Source organism: Halyomorpha halys, unplaced genomic scaffold, assembly GCF_000696795.3.
Source record: "Halyomorpha halys isolate HHAL.00 unplaced genomic scaffold, Hhal_1.1 Scaffold72.1, whole genome shotgun sequence".
In the NCBI taxonomy this organism is placed as follows: domain Eukaryota; kingdom Metazoa; phylum Arthropoda; class Insecta; order Hemiptera; family Pentatomidae; genus Halyomorpha; species Halyomorpha halys.
Genome location: NW_027109364.1, coordinates 538,088 through 551,129, shown reverse-complemented (window position 1 = coordinate 551,129; position 13,042 = coordinate 538,088). Strand labels below are relative to the sequence as shown.

Below are 13,042 nucleotides of genomic sequence, written 5' to 3'. Positions count from 1 at the left end.
CTACTGATATGAAACATATACTGTCATGTCAAAAATGTTCGCAGCTGTATATATTGCAGGGGTGAAGCTACTGATATCAAAAATTTACTATCACGACAGTTGAGTTCTGGCAGTACATATTGCGGGGCTGAAGCTACTAATATGCAAATATTTACTGTCACGACAGTTGAGTTATGGCAGTACATATTGCGGAGGTGAAGCTGCTGATATTAAAACATTGGCTGTCATGACAGTAATATCGTGACAGTACTCTTTTAGTAGGTATAGCATGATTAGTGGCAGTATATAATACTGCATTTCAGCCACTGTTTAACATTTACTATCGTAGCAACACAGTAGCATTATCAGTCACTTGGGGCCTGTTTATTAGTTATTAGTTAGTGTTTATTAATTATCTTATTAAAACTTATTTTAATCAAGAAAAAAATATATTGTTGCCCGACATCTGGCAGATGACCTATAAATGTATTTCACAGGAACAAAACGGTTCAGGACCCCAGAAATTTTCTTATTCACTATATGGTACTTCATATCCTTTTAGGCTATTTTAAGCTTACCATACTTTAAAGTTCATAAGCCAACTGTTTGCAGGTCGACTCCTCATAATATCGCATGATTGATTTTGCTGACGCTATCAAATTCTGTCGCGTGTCCAAGGTCGAGTAAATAATGGAAATACTAAACGCCCTAATCTGCCGTTGGAAAAGTTGAAAGGGACTCTTTTAAACGTCATTAATTAGAAATATTTAAACGTGTTGAAGTTCTCTCACTTTTTTCGTTGCTCTATGTAACAGAAATATTTTATAGTTCAAAGGGAAGAAGGTCAACATCAATTCGCCAGATCATGGGCTCATCTTCAGGTCCTTCCTGTATCTCTTCAGGCTCCTGCAGGACAGGAGTACCGTTCACTTCATCCTCAAGGCTTCCTTCTTAGAAATATACAACGAAAAAGTAAGTACCCTATCATAAACCTCATAATATATAACAATAATATGACAATAAGCCATATTTCACACCACACCTCAATAGCTTAGGACTAAACCCAGATATTTCAAAAACCCTCGGAGACAAAAACAATAGAATTAGTGTTTCAGTTTCTAAAATCACAACTTTTACTGACTAAAATATAACATTGAACGGAACAAAAAAAAAATAATAATAAAATAAATAATAAATAATCAAATTAAAAAATAATTAAACTTAAACGAATATAAGCAAAATTAAATAAAATATAAATGGTGTTGATGACCAATGAAGTTTGGCCCCACTAAACAAAAACAAACCTCGTAATATACATTTTTTTTGTATATAGTTATTTATTGATTATTATGTACACTTTGCCACAAGGCTCTAATCGATACATAGTACATTTTAAGCTGCAAATACCATTTATAAGTTACATTTATGTGATTTCAATTTCCTTTTTCTTTGGTTTTACATATTTATGGCTTTCAAATAGTACAAAATTGAAAAAAAAAATAAATAAATTAACGATAAAATAATTAAATATAAATTATAAATGATAAAGGAATGAACAAATAATACACTTTGTTAAAAAATATTGTATATACAATAAACAAATTTTATATATACTATTTAAGTATCAAGTCTTGTTTATGTTTTATTTTACAGATATGTGTTGTAAGATGCTTTTTTGCCAATAAGTAAGATGAAAAAAAATTATCTAAAAATTGTATTTCGTATTGAAGTGGATCATTAAAATGGATTTGTCGCTTTCTTTTGATTTTTGGGATTTTTTATTGTTATATTGTTGAATTTATTGGTCATATGTGATTTATACCTTTTTTTACTTTCACTTGCCTACATATGGAATGTACAGATAAGGAAAAGTATTGGCTATAAACCTAGTATATTACGACGGCCACTTTGAAGAACCTTTCATATTGTGCCTACACACCCTCAAAAACGGACATTAGGGGTATTCATGATGTTGTGTTAAATGTAAAATGTCTTACCATGTTAAATGTTACAAGTATAGGATTGTGAGCAACCATATTTAAAGTCATGTAAAATGTTAAATGAATAAGAGCTCCTAGCGGATTTTCTAAGCAACTTGTTTTATAACCTCTCCTTCCAAAACTTCATGTTATTGTTTACTTTTTTAAACTCAACTTAACTCACTGGAAGTTTGGCCACTGAGTGCCTTATTGATCTTCTAACTTGTAAGGAAGAGAATCAAGATGAGCTCATTGACTACTATCATTACATTATTATTATTATTGTGAAACATAAACTACGAGCAAGTAACCTAACACGACAACAAACGAAATAGTGACGTCATTCTCCATTTAACAGACCTAGTAACAGGCTCTCAACCATGTTACATGTTATATCGTTTTAACATTGTAAAAGAAGGGAATATTTCTCCATTTAACACGGTTTAAACATGTTAAACTAAAGATCATGAATACCCCTAGCATAAGTCAGAATTTCTAAAATGTTTTAAAGCCTGTAAAGTACTTAACCTCTTTCGGCTATTTCTTGACGTAAACCCTCCTTAGTTATATTCTAAATTTTTTAATTTAACAAAAAAATGATTTTTGCTTTAGGTAATCGATCTATTGAATCCAGGCGCTGCTCGAAAATCACTGGCCGTACGATGGTCGAAAAAATCTCAAAGGTTTTTTGTCGAAAATCTGTTTACTGTTGACTGTGAAGAGCTAGACGACCTCCTTGCAGTTCTCGAAGAAGGTAAGTAATAATTTAATGAATAAATCAAAGTTATACCTTATATGTTTCAGAATTAAGTATCCAAACTGAAAATATTAATCAAGGAGGAGTATTGTTTCGAAGATTTTCTCGTCTAAATATTTTTTTTTTTTGGCCAAGACTCCCATTGGAGTCCTATACTGCCTAACCATGGTTGGGGGGTCAAAGTTCCTCATTTTGTGGGACCACCACTCAATGAAAAAAGTCAACGTCCCAGGCCGGATTCGAACCGGCACCACCAATAGACTGTGTCTTAACCACTGAGCTATGGGCGGCCCGTCTAAATAATTTCATTATTATGAATTATTTAGTTAAACTATCATAACATCAGCAACAACGTTTCGGGAGATTTCCCCCATCTTCAGGTTGTTGCTACATAGTCATGTTGCAGCACAAATCAAAGATTTTGCAAGAATTTTATATTAATATTATTCATATGGTCTTCATTCATAACCATATTGTTATATTGTAAACTTAATGATCTTTTACTGGAAGAATCTTATGGAATTAAACTGGATTTAGTGTATGACACAATTCTTCCTTATTTCAAATACAATAATTTATTTCATATCGTCAGCAACAACGTTTCGGGAGATTTCCCCCATCTTCAGGTTGTTGATAACAATAACCTATATATAACATATAATTTTCTCCTTTAGTGTCATTCTTGCTAATATATAATAATATTAATGTCATTTAATGAATAAAAATTATTTTATTGTTACTAGTCATACATTTTAGGAGAATAATTCTAAATATAAATCCAGTTTAATTAACTAAATAAATCAGTATGTGTTTCGAACGACTTTATTCATTAAATGTAAAAATTAAAATTCATATTCAATGAACCACTGCTGCTGTAGTCTACCTTCTTAATGCTCAAAGTAACCATTTTGAACGACATTTAATATGAATGTCAATGTTTACAATCCATGAATAAAGTCGTTGCAACACGCATTAATTTATTTATTATAATATAAATAATTCATGACAATGAAATTCTTTATTTTAATATATCCTTAACGAAGCATTTAAGAACACACCTTCATAGGGAATTTCTTTCTTGTTTTGAGTTCCTTAATTCAAATTTTAAATACATTATGTTTTATTATATGTTCTTAATAATTTACTAATTTAATTTAAACAATAACATTCATATTAGATGTTGTTCAAGTTTGGCCGTGATACCAAAAAGAAAAAGACGCTCGCTGAACACTCAACAGCACGCGATCTGGGCCCTGTTTCATAATAAAGTACAAACTAATACTATTAGTCTTGTAGATTTATCTTAATTCAATTACACAGACTTGTACAATAGTAACTTGTACTTTAGTATTTTTTAATTACTGTAATATCACGAATAGTCATCCCTATCATGAGAAAAATAAGTATTACTATTATTACCACACTATTTTTATTTTTTTTATTGTATTATGAACTAATACTATGAGCTTTCAACAGTGCCCAGGCCGGCGTTCGCCATCTTGGCTTCAAATTCTCTGCTTAAACCTACTGACTGCCCTACAGTTTCATTTAATGATGTTACTCTTACCCCTGTCGAACAGATTCACTACCTTGGACTACATTTGGACAATAGATTAACCTGGAATCCTCACACCAGACTGAAAAGACAAGAAACTGCACGTCGATTTCGACTATTACAGCACTTACTAGACAAACGGTCTAAACTTCCAACACATTACAAAAGACTGATCTACATGACTGTAATAAGGCCAATCTGGAGATATGGAGTTGAGCTTTGGGGCTCCACTAAACCTTTGATTTCCTCTCGTATTCAATCCTTACAATCCAAAATCCTTCATAAAATCCTCAATGCTCCTTGCTTTGTCACAAATAAAATCATACATAAAGACCTTAATGTTCCCTATGTAACCGATCTAGCCCGAACCAGATATCACTCCTTCCATTATAAACTCTAACCACTCAAACCCCCTAGTTCTAACCTTGCATCCTCTTCCATTCCTGACAATCCTCCGAGGCGCCTGAAAAGAAGATGGCCACGAGACCAGCTAATGTAAAATGTCATTAGAGTGCTACCAATGGGTAGTTTCTCTACACGCCTCTAACACTCCAATTTAACTTAGATCAGATTTACTAAATGTATTATTATGTACAGTTGTAAATAGCAATAAATAAATATTAAAAAAAAAATTCTCTGCTTACTCCTTAGGTGGTGCTGGGGCTAAGTGGATATCATAGTAGCATATGGCGCCCCCTCTAGTCCTTATGAATACACAGTCCAGCGATATAACAACTAAACAAATGATACGTGAACTTGTTGTATTGACAAATAAAGAACGTAACTAAAGAGACATCTTTACCGTTACAACAGGAACACGACATATATAATGAAACATTCATAATTATTATTAACAGAAATATTCAGTTTTGTTTTTAACTGAACACATAACAATAAAAATCTTTTGACACGAATATCTCGATATATATAAGAAAGCTATAATATATATAATATATAAGAAAGCTCGATCGGACAAAGCTTCATGCCGAATTTTTTTCTTGTCTTGAAATCCCTAATTCATATATTCAGTTTGGACACTTGACCGTGAAACATTTTGCATATCGATTATATAGAAATTTTATTTTATTTTTTTACTTTTAAGGTATGAGGAACAGAGCATTCGGTTCTCATTCCATGAACGATCATTCAAGCCGAAGTCATACAATCCTCACGGTTTATATAACCTCCGAACAACAGGTAGAAATTTAACTAATTTTTTTTTAAAAATAAGTATGATGTAAAAATTTGTATATATTGTTGCAAAATAATTAATTCTACTCCCTATTTCTTCCAGATGGAAAATGGCGTTTACATAACCAAACAAGGTAAAATTAACTTTGTAGATCTTGCAGGCAGCGAAATGACAAAGAAAACGCACAGTGAGGGGAAAACTCTTGAAGAGGCAAACAATATCAATAAAAGCTTAATGGTACTAGGTAAGCGTATATATTTCATTTAAAAGAAACATAAGGACTGTTCCAACTTCGGTAAAAAGATTAAAAATCTTACTGCGCATGTGCCCGCCAGTTTGATGATAGTTTCCAATCTGTTGGAACAAGCCTTTTAGTTAAGTTAGTCATAATACAACATTTCTACTCAAAACATGTGTATTACATTAGAGAGATTTACATAGAATAATAGAAACAACCCCCTTCTTAGAGCAGAAATACTTCGCCTGTTTCAGAAAAGAAATTTATATGTAAGGGGTATTCATGCTTTCAGTTTGACATATTAAATGGAAAAAGTTGTGTTAAATGAACAAATATTTCCTTGTTTTAAAACGAGATATAAATTTAACATGGTTGTCTAGGTCTGCTAAATGGGGAATGACGTCAATTAACAGACCAGCTGAGCTCAACAACATTTTCTCTATTGTCGCTTTGATAGCTTAGTTCTTTTTGTTTTGGACGTTTTTGAACTCCAATGAAGCAATGAATAAAAATAATAACAAATTAATGGGAGAGGAAACTAGGAACAAGCGAGATGGAGGAAAGATGATGTGACAAAACTGTTAAAAATTTTATTATTTCGTAAAGATCACAAATCGCCCTATCAGCCAATCCCCTAGGAGCTCCTCTGCATTTAACATATAGCTTCTTGTTCTTCTTTCTCATCCTCTTTAAGTGTCTTTCAGCGTGGAGGAGACTCTAACCTCTTGGTCCATACATCTCGGTCCATGGCTAGCATCTTCATCTGAGCCAGCGTTTTTCCTCTTTCCAGACCTTGTCATTGGATATGTTCCATATAGCCTCCTTCTAGGTCTGCTTCTTGGTCTCCTACTAATCGGCCTCACCTCCTTATATTTTCTTTGGCACTCTGTCTTCCACTATTCTATAGACGTCTTCATACCATCGGAGCTGTCGGTGTTCAATAACCTCAATTTTACTGAGGGGTTCTGAAGTTCTTCTCTTATTCTTTCATTCCTTATTCCATCTCTCCTAGTTTTGCCCAATATTCTTCGCAAAAATCACATTTCAGCAGCCGTAATCCTGCTCATGTGCTTGTCTTGGGTCACCCAACTTTCACTGCCATATAATAGTGTTGGAAGATATATTGTTTTAAAGATATGAAGCTTGATGTTCTTTTTTAAATTATTGCGTATTTTGTTTTTAAAAAAATTTTAATTTTAATTTTTTTTTTCAAAAGCATTTCAATTTTAACCGGTTTAATGAATGCAGAAAGTACAAATTCGTCTAGAATGTTTGCGAAATTTTTTGCAGAGTTTATGATTTTTGAAACAACCGTATAAGTACATTATAAATTCAGTTTATTTACTAAAAATACTATATGTATTGCTGAGGCTCAGTTTCTAACAATCTTCATAATTCTGTTCTTATTTAATATTGAATATTAAATCTAGATGATCTCAGATGAGCAATCAGATTTCATTATTATATTTCTCACTGAGCCCGTTTGTATAGAACATAATTCACCATATCGTTTTCCAACTGGAAGGGAAAATGATTACGTTTTTGGTTACTTTAAGTAATCTTTCGGAATAAATATAACCTCAAATGAACTTATAATCTGCAACTTTCTATTATACTTATCGGAGTGATGTTCATAAAAATATTTTTATTTTATTTTTTAATAATATATTTATTTCTATTTACAACTGTACATTATAATACATTTAGTAAATTTGATCTAAGTTAAATTAGAGTGTTACAGGCGTGTAGAGAAACTACCCATTGGTAGCACTCTAATGACATTTTACATTAGCTGGTCTCGTGGCCATCTTCTTTTCAGGCACCTCGGAGGATTGTCAGGAATTGAAGAGGACACAAGATTAGAAACTAGGGGATTTGAGTGGTTAGAGAGTTTATAATGGAAGGAGTGATATCTGGTTCGGGCTAGATCGGTTACATAGGGAACATTAAGGTCTTTATGTACGATTTTATTTGTGACAAAGTAAGGAGCATTGAGGATTTTACGAAGGATTTTGGATTGTAAGGATTGAATACGAGAGGAATTCGAAGGTTTAGTGGAGCCACAAAGCTCAACTCCATATGTCCAGATTGGCCTTTTTACAGCCATGTAGATCAGTCTTTTGTAATGTGTTGGAAGTTTAGACGGTTTGTCTAGTAAGTGCTTTAATAGTCGAAATCGACGTGCAGTTTCCTGTCTTTTCAGTCTGGTTTAAGGATCTCACAAAAATATAATCTATTATTTAGATTCGATAATAATTTTGGATCCCTTCAAATCAGCTTTAACTAAATGTTTATAATTTTGACATCTTTTGGCCCTGAGATAAACTCTTTGGAGTTTTTTATTAGTATTTTTGTAATTAGGTACTGCACAGGAACGATAAGGAATATAACTCACTATAGATAATCATTTAAAAAACTAAATAAAAATATATATATATAACACTCGCCCTGAGGAGATATGCCTATCTATGTTTATGTCGAAATGACGTCATACCTAAACAATAATGGCAGCGTTGCTTAGCGTGCCAAAAAAAAATTTATGTGTAGGTCATTCCGAATTTATATAAAATTTGAGGGACAAAAACTATCGAATAAGGGATAAAAGACTTTTTCCAAAAAAAACATATTCTATCTGTTCAACCTATATAGGCACGTGCCTCTTCTCACGATTCGACTGTAGTAATTCAGGTACAATGATCGATTTAAGCGGTTTGTATCGATTGCTACTCAACAAACCAATCTGACAGCGTAACAATTGCACCAATTTCGTTTCACAAGGTCAACTAAACAGCTGACCTGTAAAAAAAGGAGTAAATGGACTGTAAAATAACGCGTCTATACAATTTCAGCTACATTTTTATGAATTTCCTAATATATCTAATGAGGTGAAGTGAAGTTATGTTATTTTTCCATGTGCGTGAGTCAACCCTTTGGGTTAGGGAGCCCTCCAGGATCCGCCCAGCCTCATAAATGGGGTTCCCTTAATTGGAGAAAAATCTGGCGTTCGAACGTGATTCTAATCAAATCAACTCCTTGCACAACCGTTGGCCTAAGAACTGTACTTTCTAATAAGCTCTGCACCTCAGACACTCCATGAAGCTCCACAGATTTATTTATCCATAACAATATTTTAGGATCGGTGGCTCTTCCCCAGCCAAACTGCAATTCACAATAACAACGTTAATTATAATTGGAGAAGTTTGTCGGGGGAGGGGGGGGAGGGTGCGGTCAGCAAATAACAACATAAATAAACAAAACCATATTTATTTGTTTTATGCCGACGAGTTTCAGGTCCTGTAGAACAAAAGAGATAACAACAACATTTAGAGAAACATAAAATTGAAAAGGAATAGTATACAAACAAATTTGGAATTATACAAATTATTGAATTGAATCATAAATGATAAAAAATTGATAACTGATAATTGAATAGTAAAAAAAAAATTAAATTTAATTGATTGATAATCGTGGAATTAGATGGTAGTAGATTGAAAACAGTGAAAGATGAAATATAATATCATGTAGGTAAGAATATATGTATAATATAAGATATGCAAGTAGTGTATAAAAAACTGAAAAAAATAATAAATAAATAAATTGAATCTACAAATTGAACAATATGACAGACAATGAAAATAGTGAGTGGCTTATATCTGAATTACAGTGAGAGTATTAACATATGCACCTATACTTAAAATGGGAAAAGAATAATGTAAGAAATATGAGAACGAGAAAGAAAACTCGCGTTATGGCGTAGAAGGTAGACCTGTAACTGATTGATTTATGGTTTTTAGAAAGGCTCACTAGAGAGAGCTACAGGGAAAGGGTTTGCTAGAAACGTAACTGTCAAGAAATACTGTTATGACACAACAGTTGATATGAAATAACAATGATAAAAAAAGTCAAGTTATAGTTTAAAAGAAAACATAAAACCAGTGATATGTAAAAATACGGAATCCAAATGTCAAAAATTATGAATAAAAATTAATAAGAATAAAAAATATTTTTTTATAAACAATAAAATCGATAATAGATAATGATTGATAAAAGAAAATAAATAATGGGTGCTGATTAAATAAAATAAATATGGTTTTGTTTATTTATGTTGTTCTTTGCTGACCGCACCCCCCCCCCCGACAAACTTCTCCAATCATTAATCTACGGTCAACTATCTACACCTCACAAAGTTAATTATACATACCTCATATTAATTCAATTTTTTCTATGTGGTTGGATCGCCTTTATTGTATGTCACTGTACCTTTGACCCTTGGTAGAATGTAGTACAATTTTGTAAATCGTTTTTTGATGAAATTATCTATCTAGCAGTTCACTATGCAATTGGAGTTAGCCGGGAATTGCCTTCTATTATTGTTGCTGTTATGTTCTCTTCTGAGATTGTGACATGCAGTACATCTACTAACATACTCGCTCTTTTAAAGGATTTCCTTTAAGATAAGGAAGACTAATCTAGGGTGGATGGTGTGGGTTTCACGCTGTTTTTCAAGTATAACCCACTTTTTTCAATGTTGCTAGATTAAACTAATATTATAGCACAATTCTCCTCTTCTAGTGCTTCTGCATTGGTTGTTCTTCTAAGCCCTATTGTTGTATATATATGTGGGAGTAGGTAACAAGGATGGGTAGAATCTCTTTTACTGCATTATAAGATGGGAATGAGGAAAGGGGTTCGCCTGAAAATTGAAATATTGAGCCAGCTGTCTGATTATTGCGCTCATCAGATTCCTTAATGCCTACAGTCAGTAAGTTTGTAGTCCTTGGTCGAATATGAGTCAGTGTGTGTCTGCCATCTTTGTGGCCGCCCTGGTGGTGGCAATGTCTGGAAAAGTGGGTCAGTAATGTTTTTATTTATTTATTGACATTTACAACTCTATATAAAATACAACAAGCAAATTTGATCATAATGACATAATGATATAATACAGCATGTAGAGAAACTACCCAGTAGAAGAACTCTAAAAACATTTTACAATATAATAGTACAAGAGCCGAGAAGAAAAAAAGGCAGTTATCTCACCCCAATTTTTGATTACTTCAATAAAACTATGTATAATTAATAGTAAAAACTGATGAGTCTGCCAAGTATAGGCAGAGGGATCAAAAAATGGCAGCTGTTTCAAAACGATAAAAAACTTAATTTTTAGTTCCCTAGAAAATCTAAGAGAACATTATTTAAAGAAGAGTAAATTTGCTGAAATATTAGCCCTTAAAGAGCTATTTACGTCCAATAGTTCTCGAGATATAGCTTTTTAAAAAGCAAAATTTCTTAAACATTTACTAAAAGATTAAAAGTTAGTTAATTATGAGAAATCTATATCTCAGGAACTATGTGACATATATATGTCTATTAGCACTCAAATTAAAGCTAGTTTAATGGACTATAAAGAAGTTTATGACCTTTACCTGAATACGAACGTAAGAATACGAACAGTAGTTTTCATGATATTTGCTAAAATAAATTGATTTATAGTTGATCGGATAATAAATTTGATTTATGAAAAACTTTATTTCTGAAACCATTGGACGTACAGATGTCTGCCAACACTCAAAAGAAAGAAAATTTAACTTGCTATAAAATAGTCTATGACACTAATCTTCGTAGGGGTAGTAGTTTTTATGATATTCGCATATGAATATAAATTTGGCAAATGAAAATGTGTCCGAACAACTATAAATCAATTTATTTTAGTAAATTTTATGTAAACTATTACCCCTACGAAGATAAAAATCATAAACTACTATATAGCTCATTAAACTAGCTTTAATTTGAGTGCTAATAGACATCTATACGTCGAATGGTTTTTGAGATTTATATTTTTCAAAATAAATTCACTAACTACTTATCTTTTAATACGTCCCACCCAAATGTTTTATAAAATCTTACTTTTTAAAAAGTTATATCTCAGAAACTATTTAACATAAAGAAGTCTATTAGGGCTCATATTTTATCAAATTTACTCTTCTTTAAATGACGTCCTCTTAGGTTTTCTTGTGTTGTTCCTACTTTTTAAGATATAGAGCTCCAAATGAAAAATTAATTTTTTTTACGTTTTGAAACAGCCGCCGTTTTTTATTCCGCCTACCTATACTTTGCAGACTCATCAATTTCGACTAGCAATTATACATAGTATTCATTAAAGTAATCAAAAATTGTAGTGAGATAACTGAATATCTAATGATTTTAACTAGAATTCCATATTTCCATATATATTCCATACTTTGCCAACTATTTATAAAATTCAGCTAGATATAAGTAAATTTCTTAATTCACTGATAGTAAATGTTAAATTATGTATATGTATAACTATATATACCAATAGTTTAATTTTATCTTCTAATAGGGCTCAATACTCATTACTTATTAAGATGAATGACATTTTAGCTAAACCCTGAACTTTTTGTAATATTCATGAGGTAATTCAAGCAGGAGTAATTCAAAAGCCAAGACCAATTGCGATGGAATATTGACCAGTTCGATTACTACTATTAACTATCGATAGCTACTATCAATTATTGTTAGTTTCATCTTATTAGTTAATGACAGTAATGAGATGATTGACGCAAAGCATCGAGGTAATGTTTAATTTATAATTAGATGGTCTTTTAATTGTTCAATCTATATTCAAACGAACATTATGTACTCCAGCCATAAGGGTTTCAATTGGAGGGAGTATATTGATATGATATGATTTCATAGGCTTTCATCTAAAATCTCATAGAGATCGAAGTATCTAAGAAAAACAAATCGATTTTTTTAAATTTACAAAGAGATAAACTTTATTCAAAAAAGTTGTGCTGTTCAACTCTATCCCCTTCTTCGATATATTTATGTATAGCAATGTATTTAGCCCAAAGGAGAAGAACAGTCATCATAACTATCGGTACTAAAACCCAACATACTATCACGAAATATTTCCACACTCAAAATATTATCTTAAGGCTGTTTCCAATACACTTTACACTTGCCTTGACAGAGAATTATGAGAAAGTGAAAGTGGATAAAACAGCGTATTAATTTCATAATTGTATTAGATATTTAGACAACTGTTTATTGGAAACATATTTCAAACAAACCATTGTTTTTTTTGGAAGATTATTGATTGACCGTGTGTAAAGATGAAAGGAATATGGTCCGGGTGCGGTCAAAAAAGAACAAAAAAATAGTAATGGAAGATTATTGATTGACCGTGTGTAAAGATGAAAGGAATATGGTCCGGGTGCGGTAAAAAAAAAAATTCAAATAGTAGAAATATACTATTTTAATGAGCCAACGTTTCGCCCCACGTTGCAGGGCTTCTTCAGGGCTATTTTGACGGCAGTCA

The 13,042-nt window shown here is 32.0% G+C and overlaps 1 protein-coding gene across 1 annotated transcript in view; it reads left to right on the top strand.

Moving 5' to 3' along the window:
* LOC106692798 (kinesin-like protein KIF12) overlaps positions 1–13,042 on the top strand; it is a gene marked incomplete in the record, with an annotated part of 134,643 nt that overhangs the window by 85,826 nt on the left and 35,775 nt on the right. The window contains 4 exon segments of the mRNA XM_067047557.1: positions 808–951; positions 2,571–2,712; positions 5,373–5,467; positions 5,565–5,706. Coding sequence (XP_066903658.1) covers positions 808–951; positions 2,571–2,712; positions 5,373–5,467; positions 5,565–5,706 — 523 coding nt within the window.